Raw genomic sequence first — 22,522 nt, forward strand, 5'->3', positions numbered from 1 at the left:
ACCCAGTAACCCCACCTAACCTTTTGGACACGAAGGTTTAATGTTAGCATGGCCAATCCACCTAACCTGCACATCTTTGGTGCCAGTGACCCGCAAGCTAGAACCAACTTCCGCCATGCCAGTCTTTGAGGCATCTATTTATCTCACTAATCTTATTTCCCCGCTGCCAATTAGCTAATAATCCAGAGATTATTACCTTGAGGTTTTGTTTTTTAATTTAGTGCCGAGCTCCTCATACTGTCTATGCAGAACTTATTTCCTAGTCTTACCTTTGTCGATGGTACGTACATGTCCCACAACCACTAGATGTTCCTCTTTGCACTGAAAGTTCCTCTCCAACCCTGAGCAGATATCCCGAACCCTGGCAGCAGGCATGCAATACAGTCATGTGGACTCATGCCCTCGATTGCAGAGAGCAGTATGTGATGACGCTGTCTCCTATCACTACCACATTCTTCTTCACCCCCCCGACTTGAATGGCATCCATCACAATGGTTAGTATGCTCATCCAATTTGTTATGACTCCCTGGGCCAGTGTGCAGTCAATCACAGCTCCATTTCACCTGGAGTCGCAACACGATTGAAATTAGCTTTTATTTTAAGATATCTTGAAGTCTTTAGCTGTATAATAACTACAGTAACCAGGTTTGTAAATTTAAACACAATTAACTGTAATTATTAACAGTAAGTATAATTATAGGCAACAAACACAGGTGGTTAACTACTAATTCGGCCCACCCTGTGTATATACACACATGCACACACACACGAAAGAGGGGTGTAAAAATGATGATGAAAGTAAAAGGGTAAATGCCTTTGTTTCAGATGGTCGTCTTCCATTTAGTTTCTTACTCCGTTTAGGCTTTCAGATGGAAGTTGTCTTTTCTTTCAGTTTGTAATGATTTTCACTGTAGTCTCCCAGAAATAGCAGGCAGCTAGCACTCAAAAGAGACAGTTTCTTCTTTCAGGGTCTAGAACTCCCTTCTTCAGACAGTAAGCAGCAGGGCAGAGAGGGAGAGCTGCATCCATCTTGAGAGTCCACAGGCTTCTACTGTGTTCTCTCCAAAAACCTGACCTGGCAGGAACCAATCGCTGTTGGTTGCCAGCTGAATACTGTCCCTGACCAATCCATTGGCCATCAGCCAAACAATCGAAACAAACCCCTCCACTAGGAACTAAAGGAATCAACAAGAAGAGCCCTTAGAATTTGTAGTCCTCTCCTCATCCACACAGGTGGCAATAACCCCAAACCTGTTGGACAAATTCAGGGGCTGAAGCTGCTCCATCACTTTATGCTAGTTCCCTTACATGCCATACCTGCAGTCACATCCTACTGTCAGTGATGAATTCTGGAGTCCTGCCTAATCTAAGGGGAGTGGTTGCCTTCTGGTACAAAGTGTCAGGTAACTCTCCCCCTTCCTTATGCCCTGCAATGTCGGCAACTCTTACTCAGCTCAGCAACCAAAGTTGCCTCAGCTGCAGATATGGTTATCTGAGATTACAGTACATTCCATTCCACTCCACAGATACCTGTGTACTGCAGTCACATTACACTACCAGCCCTTCCATTTCTGTTCTACCTTATTTAGTTAATAAGCAAAATAGTGAATAATTTACACAAATAAAGTGATAGAAAGTTGCTTTCACCGAGCTGGGAGAGAGACAAGGAAACTTGCCAACCACTGGAGGCTGAAAAAAGTAGAAAAACGAGCACTTCTTTGCCACTTGGAACCAAATTCCCCCAAAAAATCAACGTCTCACTCCGGCATAGTCTGGTGTCCCCTATACTATTTCTACTGTGGGCCAAATGGCAGCCTCTTGTGCTGTAACTATTCTATGATTTTTATGACTCACCAATGTGAAGATGCTTTGTGTTGCCATGATGTATTAATCCACTAAGGCAAATAATGATTGAATTAAGTTTAATTATAGCTATAATGTTTACTTAAAATCCTGGAAAATAAAGCAGGCTGATGATTTAGTGTCTGGACTTGTCTTGGCAAGTGGTCAGATGGTCTTTTTTTTCACCAGAATAGAGAGGGAACTGCAAAGGATTATAAGACAGGAATATAAAATGCAGATTGCAGGGGGCAACTATTGAGGCACTCACACAGTTAGTTATTGAGCAGGCGGCCATACCTCAACATGCCAGACACTCAGAACATTTACAGATGTGACTCGCACTGCTGTAGATATGAAATAGCCAACAGGGTTTGGAGACATTTGTGCCAGAATGGTGGTGGGGGGGGGGGGGGCACCACAAAGCACGGATATGGAGTTTAATCGAGGAATAGGTTAGCATCTTGAATAACGAGTATTAGGAAGTTTTATTTTGATCAAGAAGGTATCACCAATGTACTGTGGAAAATCAAATACATATCCAGTGTGCTCTGGGACTTGGATAATTAAACAGAAATTGGTTTTCAGCCCATCTCCCATCCATTCTACATGATGGATGAATCAAGTCTAAGGGTACTTGAGCATTGAGAGAATTTTGAAGGGAATGGATAAGTAGTTGGAATTGACATATGCAAGAGATGGGAAAAGTGCTAAGTTTTTAATTAACAAGCTCAATGAACTTTAACAAACTCAATAATCACATTTGGGCAACACCATAGTAAGTAGCTATTGTGTATCTCCGTTACCACAAGGACATCATGAATCAAATGTGTAATTAAGCTGGAGTCGTATAGGCTATGCTGGGTGGAAAGCCAAACCAACTTGGGTTTTTACAGCGATCATGCAGTTTCCATGCTGCTAGCCCATAATCTACCAGATTCATTGAATTCCGTTTCATTGCTTGCTCTTAGACGATTTGAATTTGCAACCTCTGCATTGCCAGTTGGTTCTGCAACAGCAGACTTTGGTATATTGCTTTCAAAAAGAACATTGGAGGGAACCTTTTACGAGTGACCCAATAAGGGAGAACCAAAACACCTTTCAAGAGGGTTGATTTAACTTGAACAACTTCATACGTTTATGTGGAAGTGACATGCAAAATGGGTAGGGGAAGTGATATGACTGTGGCAGCTACCGGGGCAGCACGGTAGCATAGCGGTTAGCGCAATTGCTTCACAGCTCCAGGGTCCCAGGTTCGATTCCCGGCTGGGTCACTGTCTGTGCGGGGTCTGCACGTTCTCCCCGTGTGTGCGTGGGTTTCCTCCGGGTGCTCCGGTTTCCTCCCACAGTCCAAAGATGTGCAGGTTAGGTGGATTGGCCATGCTAAATTGCCCTTAGTGTTGGTTGAGTGGGGTTACTGGGTTATGGGGATAGGGTGGTGTGGGCTTGGGTAGGGTGCTCTTTCCAAGAGCCGGTGCAGACTCGATGGGCCGAATGGCCTCCTTCTGCACTGTAAATTCTATGAAATTCTATGACTGCAAAAGTGGTCATGGTTCTTTCTGAATCTGAACAGATGACTGGCCAGGTTGCACCTGAGGTGCTGTGCGACATTCTGGTAGTCATGTGGCAAATGGTCCATCTCGATCCAACAGATAAATTGGGCTAATCGCCAATGTTGGAGGGGAGAGCTGCAAGAAATTCAAAGATTGAAGTTTTGAAACTTTCAGTCATTAATGCAGAAAGCAAGATCCTGTGCACGGCAATGATGGGCCAGAAGGTCCGGGTTAAATTCCAGTGTCAGGACTTTTTGGCCACGGGAGGAGCATTCAGAATGCGGTTCAATGGGTTGGTAATCTGCTCAGGAACCCTTTCACCACTTCCCCACTATTCCTCAAAGGGAAAAAAGTGTGTGTGTGATGCACAAAAAGAAAATGACTGGATTCTTGTTTTCGGGAAAAATGTTGGACGTATCATCAGTGCAAACATTCATTTAAATAGCTGAAGGGAGAAAACAATTGTTCAAAACACTGAGCATCATCAAGCATGGCTGGATGGAAGGAATGATCCTCTTGGGTCAATTTGATGATCTATTTTGAACTGCTGACAATGCCAGTCACTGTTCTCGATATTGGTATTTATTTATAAATCAAGATTAGTTGCTTTGGTCTGTGAAATTTTCAGCTTTGTGATAGTTTTCGAAGGGAAAATTTGATAATTGTAATCCAGTTGCAGATTGCTACAAATCATTAGCTCCTTGGACCTAAAAAGGTTGTGGCTTCTGGATTATAGGAGACAAGATTCAGTTGTTGAGATTGATGGTAGTCTGTTGAAGAAGATGCTAGCTAGTTCTCCTTACCAGTTCCACATTGGGATATTGTCTAGTGTGAAGGGTGGTAAAAAAGACATATAGGACACTTGCCTTTATCAATCGAGGCATACATTACAAAAGCAGGGAGGCCATGTTGGAGTTATATAGAACTTTAGTGAGTCCACAGCTGGAATAATTCTCGTCGCCACATTATAGGAAGGATGTGATTACACTGGAGGGAGTGCAGATGAGATTCACCAGGATATTGCCTGGCATTGAACACTGAGGTTATGAAGAGAGATTGGATAGGCTTGGGTTGTTTTCGCTGGAGCAGAGAAGATTGAAGGGTGACCTGATCGAGGTGTACAAGATTATGAGGGGCATGGATAGGGAGCAGCTATTTGCCTCAGTTGAAGGGTTCAAGGTTAGGGGCAAGAGATTTAGGGGGAATTTGAGGAAAAACCTTTTTACCCAGAGGGTGGTGATGGTCTGGAATACACTGATTGGGAGAGTGGTAGAGTTGGGTTGCCTCACATCCTTTAAAAAGTACCTGGATGAGTACTTGTCATAACATTCTATGCTAAGAATGGGGGCCAAGTGCTGGCAAATGGGATTAGGTAGGCAGGTCAGGTGTTTTTCATGCATCGGTGCAGACTCGATCGGCCGAAGGGCCTCTTCTGTGCTGTATTATTCTGTGATAATGCATTTACAAAATGATTCAAGTTGGCATCATGGTGGTGCTGTTTTGTGCACTGATACAGAGCTGTGGTTTGGAAAGGCTGTAAGGGTGATCCTTCTAAATGGCTCCGTTTTCAATTTGAGGGAATTGGATGGAGATTGTGGCAACCAACTCCCTGTGGCAAGAATCCTGATTGAGGAAGAGCTGTATGATATGAGAACCTGCCAAACCAGTACCTTGCACTTTGCAGTATGCAATTACAAGGAGCATAGGTAGGGGTCTTGGGGAAGCCATCTAATTTTGTGGCAATCGATGCACAGATCCAAGCAAATTGAGGTGAAATGGTTTGGTGCCAGACTGCGGAAGAGGAAACGGCAGAATCCGAATCACCATACAAGCTGCAACCAGACCAATAACTGCCACAAACTTCCATTATTGAGCCATTGAATTCTTATTTTTTATTTTTCTGGAAAAAGTGGCTCAGGATGGTGTGTGGTTTTATCGGTACAACAGACTTTTGTGATCTCATCCAAATGGTTAGTCTTCATGACTGGCCTCCAGTGAAAGTTGACATGGAGTATATCATGGGTCTATCAATCACAGATATTCCTTCTAATTTTTCTTTCTTGTCTGCAATCTCTTGGTTACACTGTGTGGTCCCATTGACATTGCGTTGTGACTGGACATGCTTGCAGCATTGTTTATGTGCTGTCATTATTTTTCCCCTGAGTGCTGCCTTCCATATTGCTGTCTGCCTGCCCACCTTTTCAGCTTTGAGGGAACATTGTCAGTCACCTTTTGTTTCCTTAAACAGTACCCAAATGTGGGTACTTTCTAGCAGGGTTTGATGGATAAACAGTGAGGACTGTTTGACCTTATTCCTCCCTGTGTTGTTTGTCAGATGATATTAAAGCCAGCCATATACTTCCATTGCTTCCCTGGCTCAAATCAGTTGACTCACCATTGGTCATAGTTTACATCGCGATTTCCTTCTACCATATGGTTCACCACATTCACACATTCCCACTTGAATCTACACGGGGATCCAGAGCTGCTTCATCTATTTGATTGTATAAGATAGAGTTATTGGTCGAGTAATTATCTGGCCTTTGTATGACTCTTGACCTGAACCAACATGGTCGAAGTGCCGCCACCTCCCTATGTAGAGAAGGTCAGACAGCTGAATCAATCTGATGCTGCAGTGTTTCAAAACACCACTTTGCCAGCACAATTTGGGATGAACAATAAATACCTGTCTTGCCATGATGTCAATGTCCTTGAAGTTAATAAAGCCAGGATAACAATCAACTTTAATGTTTTGGTACATTGGTACATTTGCACTGAGTGCTGAATTTGGTGCATTTGAGTGCTATAGTGAGAGTTTGGTGACTGAGGGAGTATAAGGCTTCATTTTTATCTAAAGTCTAGTATTTTATTTAGTTAATTAACTTAAAAGTTGCTGTTTAGTTTAGAAGAAGGTGAATTTTCAATCAGCTTTGAACAAAGCTTCTACTTGTAGGCACTTGCAGCTGGAGCTTGTTAATTGGATTAGGCCAGTTTTCCGAGGCGAGATTCACAGTATAAAAGTGATCCCCTACAGTGCAGACTTTGTTTGCACTGAGTGCTGAATTTGGTGCATTTGAGTGCTATAGTGAGAGTTTGGTGACTGAGGGAGTGCTGAATTTGGTGCATTTGAGTGCTATAATGAGAGTTTGGTGACTGAGGGAGTGCTAAATTTGGTGTATTTGAGTGCTATAGTGAGAGTTTGGAGACTAAGGGAGTTAGGTGAGGAGGGAGTAAGGTGCTCCTTTCCTTTTGTTTCCTACATTTCCGCAAAGAGTGAGAAGAGAGCCAGGAGTTTACAGAGAGTGCAGCTGACTGGGAACAGAGTCGAAGGGCGGCGATCCAGTTGGTCCACAGGGCAGCTATATTCTGTAAGGTAAGAGGGGATGGAGGCTAGGCCAGTTGCATGCTCCTCCTGTAGGATGTGGGTGGTGAGGGATACCACCGGTGTCCCCGTTGACTATACCTGCGGGAAGTGCAACCAACTCCAGCTCCTCAAAGACCGTGTTAGGGAACTGGAGCTGAAGCTGGATGAACTTCGGATCATCCGGGAGGCAGAGGGGGTGATAGAGAAGAGTTACAGGGAGGTAACCACACCCAAGGTACAGGACAAGAATAGCTGGGTTACAGTCAGGGGAAAAAAACCAAACAGGCAGACAGTGCAGGGATCCCCCGTGGCCGTTCCCCTTCAAAACAAGTATACCGTTTTGGATGCTGTTGGGGGGGATGACCTACCGGGGGAAGGCCCTAGCGGCCAGGTCTCTGGCACTGAGTCTGGCTCGGGCTCAGAAGGAAGGGGGGAGAATAGAAAAGCAATAGTTGTAGGAGATTCAATGGTTAGGGGAATAGATAGGAGATTCTGTGGTCGCGAGCGAGACTCCCGGAAGGTATGTTGCCTGCCGGGTGCCAGGGCCAGGGATGTCTCGGATCGTGTCTTCAGGATCCTTAAGGGGGAGGGGGAGCAGCCAGAAGTCGTGGTGCATATTGGTACCAACGACGTAGGTAGGAAAAGGGGTGTGGAGGTAATAAATGAGTTTAGGGAGTTAGGCTGGAAGTTAAAAGCCAGGACAGACAGAGTTGTCATCTCTGGTTTGTTGCCGGTGCCACGTGATAGCGAGGCTAGGAATAGGGAGAGAGTGCAGCTGAACACGTGGCTGCAGGAATGGTGTAGGAGGGAGGGCTTCAGGTATTTGGATAATTGGAGCGCATGCTGGGGAAGGTGGGACCTGTACAAGCAGGACGGGTTGCATCTGAACCAGAGGGGCACCAATATCCTGGGAGAGAGGTTTTCTAGTACTCTTCGGGAGGGTTTAAACTAATTTGGCAGGGGAATGGGAACCGGATTTGTAGTCCAGCAACTAAGGTAGCCGATGTTCAGGACGTCAAAGCGTGTAGTGAGGTACTGGGGACGGTAACACTGACAAAGGAGAGTACTTGCAGGCACGGAGAAGGGTTGAAGTTTGTATACTTCAACGCAAGAAGCATCGGGAATAAGGTGGGTGAACTTAAGGCATGGATCGGTACTTGGGACTACGATGTGGTGGCCATCACGGAAACTTGGATAGAAGAGGGGCAGAAATGGTTGTTGGAGGTCCCTGGTTATAGATGTTTCAATAAGATTAGGTAGGGTGGTAAAAGAGGTGGGGGGTGGCATTGTTAATTAGAGATAGTATAACAGCTGCAGAAAGGCAGTTCGAGGAGTATCATTCCTACTGAGGCAGTATGGGTTGAAGTCAGAAATAGGAAAGGAGCAGTCACCTTGTTAGGAGTTTTCTATAGGCCCTCCAATAGTAGCAGAGATGTGGAGGAACAGATTGGGAAACATATTTTGGAAAGATGCAGAAGTCACAGGGTAGTAGTCATGGGTGACTTTAACTTCCCAAACATTGAGTGGAAACTCTTTAGATCAAATAGTTTGGATGGGGTGGTGTTTGTGCAGTGTGTCCAGGAAGCTTTTCTAACACAGTATGTAGATTGTCCGACCAGAGGGGAGGCCATATTGGATTTAGTACTTGGTAATGAACCAGGGCAAGTGATAGATTTGTTAGTGGGGGAGCATTTTGGAGATAGTGACCACAATTCTGTGACTTTCACTTTAGTAATGGAGAGGGACAGGTGCGTGCAACAGGGCAAGGTTTACAATTGGGGGAAGGGGAAATACGCTGTTGTCAGACAAGAATTGAAGTGCATAAGTTGGGAACATAGGCTGTCAGGGAAGGACACAAGTGAAATGTGGAACTTGTTCAAAGAACAGGTACTACGTGTCCTTGATATGTATGTCCCTGTCAGGCAGGGAAGAGATGGTCGAGTGAGGGAACCATGGTTGACAAGAGAGGTTGAATATCTTGTTAAGAGGAAAAAGGAAACTTATGTAAGGCTGAGGAAATTTGGTTCAGACAGGGCGTTGGAGGGATACAAGATAGCCAGGAGGGAACTGAAGAAAGGGATTAGGAGAGCTAAGAGAGGGCATGAACAATCTTTGGCAGGGAGGATCAAGGAAAACCCCAAGGCCTTTTACACGTATGTGAGAAATATGAGAATGACTAGAGCGAGGGTAGGTCCGATCAAGGACAGTAGCGGGAGATTGTGTATTGAGTCTGAAGAGATAGGAGTGGTCTTGAACGAGTACTTTTCTTCTGTATTTACAAATGAGAGGGGCCATATTGTTGGAGAGGACAGTGTGAAACAGACTGGTAAGCTCGAGGAAATACTTGTTAGGAAGGAAGATGTGTTGGGCATTTTGAAAAACTTGAGGATAGACAAGTCCCCCGGGCCTAACGGGATATATCCAAGGATTCTATGGGAAGCATAGAAATTGATGAAATTGCAGAGCCGTTGGCAATGATCTTTTCGTCCTCACTGTCAACAGGGGTGGTACCAGGGGATTGGAGAGTGGCGAATGTCGTGCCCCTGTTCAAAAATGGGAATAGGGATAACCCTGGGAATTACAGGCCAGTTAGTCTTACTTCGGTGGTAGGTAAAGTCATGGAAAGGGTACTGAAGGATAGGATTTCTGACCATCTGGAAAGACACTGCTTGATTAGGGATAGTCAGCACGGATTTGTGAGGGGTAGGTCTTGCCTTACAAATCTTATTGAATTCTTTGAGGAGGTGACCAAGCATGTGGATGAAGGTAAAGCAGTGGATGTCGTGTACATGGATTTTAATAAGGCATTTGATAAGGTTCCCCATGGTAGGCTTCTGCAGAAAGTAAGGAGGCATGGGATAGTGGGAAATTTGGCCAGTTGGATAACGAACTGGCTAACCGATAGAAGTCAGAGAGTGGTGGTAGATGGCAAATATTCAGCCTGGATCCCAGTTACCAGTGGCGTACCTCAGGGATCAGTTCTGGGTCCTCTGTTCTTTGTGATTTTCATTAATGACTTGGATGAGGGGGTTGAAGGGTGGGTCAGCAAATTTGCAGATGATACGAAGATTGGTGGAGTTGTGGATCGTGAGGAGGGCTGTTGTCGGCTGCAAAGAGACATAGATAGGATGTAGAGCTGGGCTGAGAAATGGCAGATGGAGTTTAACCCTGAAAAGTGTGAGGTTGTCCATTTTGGAAGGACAAATATGAATGTGGAATACAGGGTTAATGGTGGAGTTCTTGGCCATGTGGAGGAGCAGAGAGATCTTGGGGTCTATGTTCATCTTTGAAAGTTGCCACTCAAGTGGATAGAGCTGTAAAGAAGGTCTTCCGAGGAAAGGTTGAGGGTGCTAGGCCTTTTCTCATTAGAACAGAGAAGGATGAGGGGCGACTTGATAGAGATTTATAAGATGATCAGGGGAATAGATAGAGTAGACAGTCAGAGACTTTTTCCCCGGGTGGAACAAACCACTACAAGGGGACATAAATTTAAGGTGAATGGTGGAAGATATGGGGGGTTGTCAGAGGTAGGTTCTTTACCTAGAGAGTAGTGGGGGCATGGAATGCACTGCCTGTGGAAGTAATTGAGTCGGAAACATTAGGGACCTTCAAGCAGCTATTGGATAGGTACATGGATTACGGTAAAATGATATAGTGTAGATTTATTTGTTCTTAAGGGCAGCACGGTAGCATTGTGGATAGCACAATTGCTTCACAGCTCCAGGGTCCCAGGCTCGATTCCGGCTTGGGTCACTGTCTGTGTGGAGTCTGCACATCCTCCCCGTGTCTGCGTGGGTTTCCTCCGGGTGCTCCGGTTTCCTCCCACAGTCCAAAGATGTGCAGGTTAGGTGGATTGGCCATGATAAATTGCCCTTAGTGTCTAAAATTGCCCTTAGTGTTGGGTGGAGGTGTTGACTATGGGTAGGGTGCTCTTTCCAAGAGCCGGTGCATACTCAATGGGCCGAATGGCCTCCTTCTGCACTGTAAATTCAATGATAATCTGTGATTAATCGAGGACAAAGGTTTGGCACAACATCGTGGGCCGAAGGGCCTGTTCTGTGCTGTATTTTTCTATGTTCTATTGGGCTGTTATAACTCCCCTTTTTGCTTTGTGTGGCGTCTACCCAAGTGGGCCTAACTCTCAGGACAACTCTCAGTTGGCCTCCATAATTGTTAACAAGCTCTTTTAAGTAGGAATATAAGTTTGACTATTTTTCCTTGGCGACTACCATTAATAAAATGTCTGCCACTGTCATCCCAGGACCAGCGAGGTCCGTGGGCAGCATGTTGTGTTTACTGTTCAGCAAATAACTCAAGAAGTTGAGTATTGCAATTATAAGGGAAGTGCTTACTTTTTGCTCAGGGCATTTTTAATTGACAATTAAATTGGCGAGGCATTGGATCACTTATTCAATGTCCCATCCTCAAACCTTGGCCACATCTTGGTCACGTGTATTTTGAATTCGTTTTCTCAGCTTTAAATCATTAAAAAAATCTTCCAAGTTCCAACAACTGAGTAGCTGAAATTACATTTTGTTTTGGCATTGTGCCCATTTGCTGTGTGACAGTTCAGAAAATGGAAATTCTTTGAGCACAGCTCTGATTTGCTTTCTTTGAGATAATTGGAGCTTTCTTACGTGGAAAGGATCAGAAAGATTTGAATGACTTGGTGATGTTCATTTCACCATCATTGGAATTTCGCTAAAGCCAATCATGCCGATTTGATCTGAGGTTATTGTCTCCCTGAAGTGATTGTTGAAGCCATAAGAAATACTTAAGTTGTTTCACATTTCAACACACTTTTCCTTTTGGATACAGCTTTCACTCAGTGTCTTTCGATCAGGTTTATCATAGAAATAGATTAATGATTTGCAGACGGCTTTACAAATCTATATTACAAGATGATAGAGCACAAAGATATGAAGCTGCTTTGTGCTGTGAGGATAATCTGCTGCACCATTGACTAAGCCGTTGCCACGAGTGACACATGAAATGGTATCTGTACAGTCGTGTTACATGTTACTCAACTGGGCTGTCTGACCGTTGACCCTTGAGCTTAATTTTCTTTTTCTTTATTGCCTCCAGACTCTTGGCTAACACAGTACCATCAGTTCTGGATAAGTTGATGACTTCAGTCACTATACTCCAGCCAGGGTTTCATTGGCTGTTGCAACAAAGCCAACTGACACATGTGTATCGAGTCACAGCAAATGCAAAACAACAAGTTTAGTTGACATAATTCATGCAATTCAAATGTTGAAACATGGCAATCCTAGAGTTTTGCTGTTACCATAATGTTGGTAGGACCGGATAAGTATTTTATGTAGTTATGTGAATACAGACCAAACTTTTTATTTTCACTTCCTCATACCTGGCTACACGGTGTGCAAATAAGTGATCTTTTAACTCCAATTGAAGAAACATGCACTTTCTGCTGATTGTTGGGTGTAGGTGATGGAATTACCTCTTGTTCAAAGTCAATATTAATAGGGGTGAAGAGAGTCATGTACATTTTAGCTTCTTCTTGAATTTGAGGCTTCCTCAATGAAGGTATTATCTGTTTTTGGTAGAAAATTTGATTTTGACATTTGGGACTGCTATTGACTACCAAGGTGGAAAATGGGAGTTGGGAAATTTCCTGGTTCCGGCATCTGCCTTGTAGAAAATGTCTTATCCCATTTTCACACTGGCCAATGGGGAAAGGGAGGATAAGCAGGCAGTGTGGGGCACAAGTGTGCAGGTGCAGGATAGAGTTGGGCCCATTGCCCCAGATACAGATTGGAGGTGACTGCAGGAGTTACCAAATTTGCAAGGCCCACCTTTGGCCGAGTTCATTTGTAAAATGTTAGGCGCTCTAGCCCTGAACCCATCATTCCCCCATCCACACCATATGCGCCATCCATGCCAACTTGTAACCCCCCACCCCCGGCTCCTTGCAGTCCTATGCCAACTTAATGCCAAGTCATGTACCCATCCACCCCCATGCATCCATGTAGCCTGAGTGCCAACTCTGGCGAATCCATGCGCTCCCACCCAGAACTCATTCCCTTTTCCCTTTAACTTTCCATGCCAGCTCACCCAATATCCGGCCTGGGCAAACTCGAGGAACCAAGTTGTCATTAAATAAAGCAAAGGCCTAAGTATCTATCATAACCTTTGTTATTGTAAAAAAAACGAAAGTCCACTCAACTTTAAAAGCTCAATTATTTAATCCCTTATGAACTCAAACAGGCTTGTATTCATAGCCCCATATCAAATACAACTAATCCTTCAGTTGTTCAACCACATTGAACTGTCCATCAAAATATGAACTTCAAATCTCATGTTTGGGATGCTTGTAGGTATTGGAAAGCAACCAAACCTTAATAATAATATTATAGGGTGGCATGTGGTGCAGTGGTTAGCACTGGGACTACGGTGCTGAAGACCCGGGTTCAAATCCCGGCCCTGGGTCACCGTCCGTGTGGAGTTGCGCATTCTCCTCATGTCTGCGAGGGTTTCACCCCCACAACCCAAAGATGTGCAGGTTAGGTGGATTGGCCATGCTAAATTGCCCCTTAATTGGAAAAGAAAATAATTGAGTACTCTAAATTTAGAAAATAAATAATAATATTGTAACATCTTTTGCGGTAATGTCAACAAACATCTATTGTAACTGCTGGAACAGATTTTCAACTCTTGCAACTCTACAACTCTTGCTTCTAAACTACAGCAACATGAAGCAACTTATCAAATGTGTAGCCTCCTTTTGGCTCAATGCATTGATTTCATGGGATTTATTTCAATTGCAACATATTTCTGGTTTTATAAGATAAATAACTTGTGACAATAAAAGATTATTATTATTGTATCAAGCTTCATTTGAGTCCAAAGGAAGCCTCGCAAGTTGACGCTTGCAACTGTGAGAATAAATTGGAAGATGCTGATCTTTACCTTATCCCTGGCAGGAATTTGTGTATTACTGCCAAAATTGTTGAACTTTGGATTTTAGTTTCAAATATTGCACATGCAAGGGAAGCACTCAGCGTGGGTTGGTGAGGGGGATTAATATCTTTATAGTGACAACAGCTATTGTCTTAACCTGACATGTGTCAAGATCTTTAAAAGCTGGAAATAACTTGGATTTAACTTCAATGGTAAGGAATAGGAAAATACGGTATAACAAGTAGCTTTTGTCAGCGAGGTGTGTGAGTTATGACCCCAGTGTTCACTCAGAATTTGACTTATCATTTGTTTCAATCAAGTGTTATGAGCGTAGATGTGAAGACATGGACTTACCCTGAGAGCCAAGGCCCTTCTAAATTTCACAATCTGCTTCTTTCAGAAATGGAATTTCAATCTCAGAAAAAAAAGATTTGATGGTAGTGAAGAAGGAACCTCTTCTCTTTGTCCAACGAGCATGTCAACCACAAGTTAATAGGACTGAATCGCTTAGGTGAGTATAGAGTATTGTATGGGAACCACCAAAATTTCATTCTGTTTACAAAAGCTGTACAAATGCTGTACTTGATATTTAATACCTGCTTGAAAGGCATACTTAATAAATAAATGGTTGTCATCCGTATTGAACTGCCCAGCTCTGCAGCATTTTAAGGGTTTTGTGTAAAGGGAAGCTGTACAATTAGAGGGATCTGGCATCAAGCATACTGGATGGTTCATTCCTCCCAAGTGAATCTTCTAAAATATGGCTGTTTCTTCATGTTTTTTTTTTTTTATAAATGTTTTATTGAAATTTTTTTCCCAAACAACAATTTTTCCCCTCTTACAAAGCAAACGCAACAATAACAATACAGAAATTTTAAACAATACACAAGTAACAAAACCCCTTTATCTTTGACCTAAACTAATCCCCCCCCCCCCCCCCCCCTCCCCCCCCTCCCCCTGGGTTGCTGCTGCTGGTCATCTGTCTTCCCTCTAACGTTCCCCTAGATAGTCGAGAAATGGCTGCCACCGCCTGGTGAACCCTTGAGCCGATCCTCTCAGGGCAAACTTTATCTGCTCCAGTTTAATGAACCCCGCCATATCATTTACCCAGGCCTCCAGTCCGGGGGGTTTCGCCTCCTTCCACATGAGTAGGATCCTGCGCCGGGCTACTAGGGACGCAAAGGCCACAACGTCGGCCTCTTTCGCCTCCTGCACTCCCGGCTCTTCCGCAACTCCAAATAGAGCTAACCCCCAGCCTGGTTTGACCCGGGCCTTCACCACCCGCGAAATCACTCCCGTCACTCCCTTCCAATACCCTTCCAGTGCCGGGCATGCCCAAAACATATGTGCGTGGTTTGCCGGGCTCCCGCCACACCTCCCACATTTGTCCTCCACTCCAAAGAACCTGCTCAATCTTGCTCCCGTTATGTGTGCTCTATGTAGCACCTTAAATTGAATCAGGCTAAGCCTGGCGCATGAGGAAGAGGAATTTACCCTGCTTAGGGCATCAGCCCACATACCCTCCTCTATCTCCTCCCCTAGTTCTTCTTCCCACTTTCCTTTTAGTTCGCCCACCGACTCCTCCCCCTCTTCCCTCATCTCTCTGTAAATCTCTGACACCTTGCCCTCTCCGACCCACACCCCTGAAAGCACCCTGTCCTGTATCCCCTGTGTCGGGAGCAACGGAAATTCCCTCACCTGTTGTCTAGTAAATGCCCTCACCTGCATATATCTCAAGAAATTTCCCCGGGGCAACTTATACTTTTCCTCCAATGCTCCCAAGCTCGCAAAAGTCCCATCTATAAATAAATCTCCCACCCTCCTAATTCCCAACTGGAACCAGCTCTGAAAACCTCCATCCATTCTTCCTGGGGCGAACCTATGGTTGTTCCTGATTGGGGACCCCACCAGGGCTCCCCGCACCCCTCTCTGTCGCCTCCACTGTCCCCAGATATTCAATGTTGCCGCCACCACCGGGTTCGTGGTAAACTTTTTAGGTGAGATCGGTAGCGGCGCCGTCACCAGCGCCTCTAAACTCGTCCCTTTACAGGACTTTCTCTCCAGTCTTTCCCACGCCGCTCCCTCACCCTCCATCATCCATTTACGTATCATTGCCACATTGGCGGCCCAATAGTAATCGCCCAAGTTCGGTAGTGCCAATCCTCCTCTGTCCCTACTACGCTGAAGGAACCCCCTCCTTACTCTCGGAACTTTCCCTGCCCACACGAAGCTCGTGATGATCCTGTCTATTTTATTAAAAAAGGTCTTAGTGATTAGTATAGGGAGACATTGAAATACAAATAAGAACCTCGGGAGGACCATCATCTTAATTGCTTGCACCCTGCCCGCCAGCGATAGAGGCTGCATGTCCCACCTCTTGAAGTCCTCCTCCATTTGTTCTACCAACCGTGTCAGATTAAGTCTGTGCAAGGTTCCCCAGCTCCTAGCGATCTGAATCCCCAGGTATCGGAAGTTTCTTTCCACTTTCCTTAGAGGCAAGCCTTCTATCTCTCTACTCTGGTCCCCTGGATGTATCACAAATAATTCACTCTTCCCCATGTTTAGCCTATACCCCGAGAAATCCCCGAACCCAATCAAAATTCGCATAACCTCTATCATTCCCCCCGCTGGGTCCGACACGTATAACAATAGGTCATCCGCATATAACGAGACTCGGTGTTCTTCTCCCCCTCTAATCACCCCTCTCCATTTCCTGGAGTGTCTCAACGCCATGGCCAGAGGTTCAATTGCCAACGCGAACAACAATGGAGACAGCGGGCATCCCTGTCTTGTTCCCCTATATAGTCGGAAATACTCCGATCTATGTCGACCTGTAACTACGCTTGCCGTTGGAGCCCCATAAAGAAGTCTAACCCAGCTAATAAACCCGTTCCCAAACCCAAACCTCCTTAACACTTCCCATAAATACTCCCACTCCACCCTATCAAATGCCTTCTCTGCGTCCATTGCCGCCACTATCTCTGCCTCCCCCTCCACTGGGGGCATCATTATCACCCCTAATAGTCGTCGCACGTTAACATTCAGTTGTCTCCCTTTTACGAACCCTGTCTGGTCTTCGTGCACCACCCCCGGGACACAGTCCTCTATCCTCGATGCCAGTACCTTTGCCAACAATTTGGCGTCCACGTTCAACAATGAAATGGGTCTATAGGACCCGCACTGCAACGGATCTTTATCCCTCTTCAAAATTAACGATATCGTCGCCTCCGACATCGTCGGGGGTAGAGTCCCCCCTTTCCTGGCCTCATTGAACGTCCTCACCATCAACGGGGCCAACAAGTCCACATATTTTCTGTAATACTCCACCGGGAACCCGTCTGGTCCTGGGGCCTTCCCTGCTTGCATGCTTCCCAGTCCCTTAATAACCTCGTCCACCCCAATCGGTGCCCCCAGGCCTACCACCCCCCGCTCCTCCACTTTCGGGAACCTCAATTGGTCCAGGAACTGCCGCATCCCCTCCTCTCCCTCTGGGGGTTGAGACCTATACAGTTCCTCATAGAAGGTCTTGAACACCTCATTTATCTTTCCTGCCCTTCGCACCGTGTCTCCCCTTTCGTCTCTAATTCCTCCTATCTCCCTCGCTGCTGCCCTCTTTCGCAATTGATGAGCCAACAGGCGACTCGCCTTTTCCCCATATTCATACCTCCTCCCCTGTGCCTTCCTCCACAGTACCTCCGCCTTTCTGGTGGTCAGAAGGTCAAATTCCGTCTGGAGTCGTCTCCTCTCCCTGTACAATTCCTCCTCCGGGGTCTCTGCAAATTCCCTATCCATCCTTAAAATCTCCCCCAGTAATCTTTCCCTTTCCTTGGTCTCTGTTTTCCTTTTGTGGGCCCCAATGGAGATCAGCTCTCCTCTGACCACCGCTTTTAGTGCTTCCCATACCACTCCCACAGGGACCTCGCCGTCGTCATTGACCTCCAGATATCTCTCAATACACCCCCGCACTCTTGCACACACTCCCTCATCCGCCATCAGTCCCACATCTAATCGCCAGAGTGTTCTCTGCTCCCTGTCCTCTCCTAATTCCAGGTCGACCCAATGTGGGGCATGATCCGAAACCGCTATGGCTGAGTACTCAGCTTCTTCCACCCTAGAGATCAACGACCTTCCCAAAACAAAAAAATCTATCCGGGAGTACACTTTATGGACATGGGAGAAGAAGGAAAACTCCCTAGCCCTAGGTCTAAGAAATCGCCATGGATCCACTCCCCCCATTTGGTCCATAAACCCCTTAAGTACCTTGGCCGCTGCCGGCCTTCTTCCGGTCCTTGAGCTGGATCTATCTAGCCCCGGGTCCAGCACCGTATTAAAGTCCCCTCCTAAAATCAAGTTTCCTACCTCCAGGTCCGGTATACGCCCCAGCATCCGTCTCATAAATCCCGCATCGTCCCAGTTTGGGGCATACACGTTAACCAACACGACCTCCATTCCCTCCAGCCTGCCACTCACCATTACATATCTACCTCCGCTATCTGCTACGATGTTCTTTGCTTCAAATGCGACCTGTTTCCCCACCAAAATGGCCACCCCTCCATTCTTTGCGTCCAGTCCTGAGTGGAACACCTGTCCCACCCATCCTTTCCTTAGCCTAACTTGGTCCGCCACCTTTAGGTGCGTCTCTTGGAGCATAACCACGTCTGCCCTTAGTCCTTTCAAATGCGCGAGCACTCTGGCCCTTTTTATCGGTCCGTTCAGGCCTCTCACGTTCCACGTGATCAGCCTCACTAGGGGGCTACCTGCCCCCCTCCCGTGTCGACTAGCCATTACCTTCTCTAGGCCAGTCCCATATCCCGCCTCCGCGCTCCCGCTCGCTCCCCCAGCGTCGCACACCATCCCCGCCCACCCACTCTTTAGCCATTTCCTTTTGGATTTCCGCAGCAGCAACCCAGTTGTCCCCCGTCCCCCCCCCTCCCCCTCCCTCCCCCCCCCTCCCCCTCCCTCCCCCCCTCCCCCCTCCCCGCTAGATCTCTTTCTAGCACGATTGCTCCCCCCATATTACTTCCGTAAGTCAGCTGACTTCAACTGACCCCAGCTACTCCTGCTCACTCCTCGACCCCCCCCATGTGGGGAACTCCCATCCGCCTTGCGCCTGTCTTCCCGCCTTATTCTTTCTGGTGCGGGAACATCCCTTTACCTGACCCGCCTCTTATGGCGCAGCTCCCTTTCCCCTCCCCCTCCCCTTCCCCATTCTCCAACTATGTCCCGTCTTTCCCCCCTCACCGGCGCCCACATTTCCCCAATGTCTCCACCCTTCCCTGTTTACTTCTCAATTAACTTCCACCGTAACATTAACAATAACATTTCCTGCAGCATCAGTCCCTCAGTTCCGATCCAATTTCTCTTCTTTGATGAAGGTCCATGCTTCCTCCGCCGTCTCGAAATAATGGTGTCTCTCCTGATACGTGACCCATAGTCTTGCCGGCTGCAGCATCCCGAACTTCACCTTCCTTTTATGCAACACCTCTTTGGCTCGGTTGAAGCTCGCCCTCCTTCTCGCCACCTCCGCACTCCAATCCTGGTATACCCGTACCACTGCATTCTCCCATCTGCTACTCCGCACCTTTTTAGCCCATCTCAGGACCTCTTCTCTATCCTTAAGGCGGTAAAATCGCACGATTATCGCCCTGGGTGGTTCTCCCGCTTTTGGTCTTCTCGCCGGAATCCGATTTGCCCACTCCACCTCCAAGGGGCCCGTAGGGGCCTCAGCACCCATCAGTGAGCTCAGCATCGTACTTGCGTACGCTCCACAGTCCACTCCTTCCACACCCTCAGGGAGACCCAGTATCCGAAGGTTCTTCCTTCGCGCTCCATTTTCTAGGGCTTCGATCCTTTCAGTACACTTTTTATGAAGTGCCTCGTGTGTCTGTGTCTTAACCGCCAGGCCCAGGATCTCGTCCTCAATATCTGTCACCTTCTGCTCCACCACACGGAGCTCTGTCTCCTGGGTCTTTAATGTCTCCTTGAGCCCCTCAATTGCCTGTAGCAACGGGGTCAGTACCTCCCTCTTCAGCAGCTCCACGCACCGTCTCACAATTTCATGCTCAGGCCCCCATGTCGCCTGCGCTTTCTCCGCCGCCATCTTGTACTTCTCTCTTTCTGACCCTTTGGTCGACGATTCCTCGCGTTGCAGCCGCCGTCGCCGGTTTTTTCCTCCTTCGTTTGGGGGGGACTCCCTTTTCACATGCCCCACACCGGGTTGCGTCGTCGAAAAATTCCCGGTTGGGGCTCTTAAAAGAGCCCGAAGGTCCGTCGGAGCTGGAGCCGCCGAAGCGTGCGGCTAGCTAGGCATCACCGCAACCGGAAGTCCCTTCAGTGGCCTTGATGAGGTCTTTTCACAGTTGTTCCCTCTGCTGCTAGAATTCACTTTTGATACAGGCCCTCAGGTCAGCTTGCAGCTTTAAGCTTGCCCTTCCCCCGCCTGCATGCTGGAAGAGGCCCTGTTTATCCTGCAGTTGCAGCCAAATCTTTTACTGTTTCTGCGTGTGTCTGGCAACCAAGAGACATACCCTTCCTGGGGGACACTGGCCGGGGAATATTGCAGCCTTCTTCCCACACCGGGAAATGTCAAACAAATGCCGTGGGGGCCCTGTAAAAGAGCCCAAAAGTCCGTTCCAAGCAGGAGCTGCCGAATATGCGACCTAGCTCTGCATAGCCGCACCCGGAAGTCGTTTCTTCATGTTTAATTGCACCACAGGTGATTTTTGTGGGCTGGATAGAGAAGTAGGCTTGTATATATATATTGTCCTTTTGTGGTGGCGGAGAGGAATACTTCGAATTCAGTGTTACGAACACAAAGTTTATTGTTATGATTTGAAACTGTTTCTTGAATTTCAGGTAAAATGGTGTCGTGAAGGGTATCATGTGACCGTTGCATTCTGCCCAACAACTAGCCTGGGTGACTTGGTTGTTATTGGGAAAAGAGGTGCCTAAGTCAAGACATGTCCTGAGAAGTTGCAAAATATTCACATCTGTAGACAATGGCAAGAACATTTGTGTTTACTGCTAGTACGGTAGCACATTGGTTAGCATTATCGCTTCACAGCGCCAAGGTCCCAAGTTCGATTCCCAGCTTGGGTCACTGTCTGTGCAGAGTCTGCACGTTCTCCCCGTGTCTGCATGGGTTTCCTCCGGGTGCTCTGGTTTCCTCCCACAGTCCAAAGATGTGCAGGTTAGGTGGATTGGCCATGCCAAATTGCCCTTAGTGTCCAAAAAGGTTAGGTGGGGTTACTGGGTTATGGGGACAGGGTGGAGGTGTGGGCTTAAGTGAGGTGCTCTTTCCAAAGGCCGGTGCAGACTCGATGGGCTGAATGGCCTCCTGTACTGTAAATTCTATGACTGTGGATAGACTGTTAGTCTCCAAATCTCACAGGGCGGTGTGAGTAATGTCATAAATAGCTATGCTTTAAACTGTCTTTTTAATTCTAAGCTAGAATGGAGTTCGTGTCTGGAGGGTAGCTAATTGGCATTTCTCTCTGGATGCAAGGCCAAGGTGATTTGTGCTGCCATGAAGATGGATTTTGAAATGGGAAGGATCCAGAAGGAGCCATTGTAGTAGTGGGTTACAGGGCTTCCTAAGATTTCACCAAACCTCAGAGATCCAAGTGAGTCTGCAAGAATCTGAGTGAGAGAGAGCAGGATATAGAGGCAACTATTTCTGAATCTGAATCTGAAGCAGAGAAAATGGTGATACTATTGTTCACCATGCAGAACATGGATGGGAGTTCGTACTCAGATTGAAGAGGCGGAGTTTGTGAGACTTTATAAGAGGCTGGAAGATTCACCCAGTTTGGGCTACAGGGAAAGAATCCCCAGCTTCACCCTCACAGTGGAAGTCAGTTCTGGGATTAGAAGTTACCCAGCTGGGAATAGGAAAATGAAGCAGACCCATTGGAGCGGAGAATACCTAAGACGGTTCCGGAAGAATCAAATATCTACTTGAAGGACAGCGTGGCTTGGGAATTTCAATTGTGCTAAATATCACAGGAGGGATCTTTTCTATAGCTTAAAAGTGTAAATTACCTGCTGAATGTTGTTGCGTCAATGTTGCTTTTAGTTCATTTGTAACAGTAAATGCGTTAAAACTTAAATCTTGTTGTGTGACCTTTTACTCAGTGATTGGAAATGCAAATAGCTTTTCAAAAAGTTATTAGTCTCTCTGGGGGTCATAACAAGTGGACTAAAGGACTTGGCTTTCATTGCTAATACCTGAATCTGGATCGGATAAAGATTAAATTCTTTTTTCAAATATATAACCATCTAATTAAGGAAGATTTTTGGAAATGCTTGCCCAGTTTCTTGTCAACAGATAGCTGTTTGTTTGCAATTAACAGCAGCTTCAGTCTAAATTGGTTGGATGTAAGCAATAGAAAATTAACTAGCTGTTGAATGAATTGGAAATGGAATATTGTTGATTTGAGTTTGGAGCAGGATTAAGAAGGCTGACTGCTGTACCAGTCCTGGGAATGCTTGATGCCAAGTTTTAAAATAAATAAAGAAGGTCCATTCCTTACTGTAGAACAGTTTTTTAAAAAAGGTAACAAATTACCCCTTCTACCTTGTGTTTGAGTGAGTTGACTCAAACACTTCAAGTGAGCTTGCCATGCCTGTTGTAGGCAGGAATGCATGTGGCCACCCACAATGTAAGTTTGCAAGTATTGTGTTTAAATAAAAATGTGTTTTCATTGAGAACTTTGTGTTTCAAAAGAACTTAAAGCATAGAAGGTGGCCATTTGGCTGGGTCTTCATGCCTGTGCAGATGCTGTTCCATGGCATGAGTCTTATTTCCCTTTCCATATTTTCTTCTTTTTCTTACCACCCTTTT

General features: G+C 46.2%; 1 protein-coding gene across 2 annotated transcripts in view; it reads left to right on the top strand.

Annotated features, from left to right (window-relative positions):
• The window catches only part of atf6 (activating transcription factor 6), a 540,099-nt gene that overhangs the window by 167,884 nt on the left and 349,693 nt on the right, over window positions 1-22,522 (top strand). For both annotated transcript variants that reach the window (XM_072511677.1, XM_072511678.1), the window contains exon 11: window positions 14,081-14,191. In XM_072511677.1, the coding sequence (XP_072367778.1) occupies window positions 14,081-14,191 (111 nt within the window). The remainder of the gene's footprint in view (window positions 1-14,080; window positions 14,192-22,522) is intronic.

Source organism: Scyliorhinus torazame, chromosome 7, assembly GCF_047496885.1.
Source record: "Scyliorhinus torazame isolate Kashiwa2021f chromosome 7, sScyTor2.1, whole genome shotgun sequence".
NCBI lineage: Eukaryota > Metazoa > Chordata > Chondrichthyes > Carcharhiniformes > Scyliorhinidae > Scyliorhinus > Scyliorhinus torazame.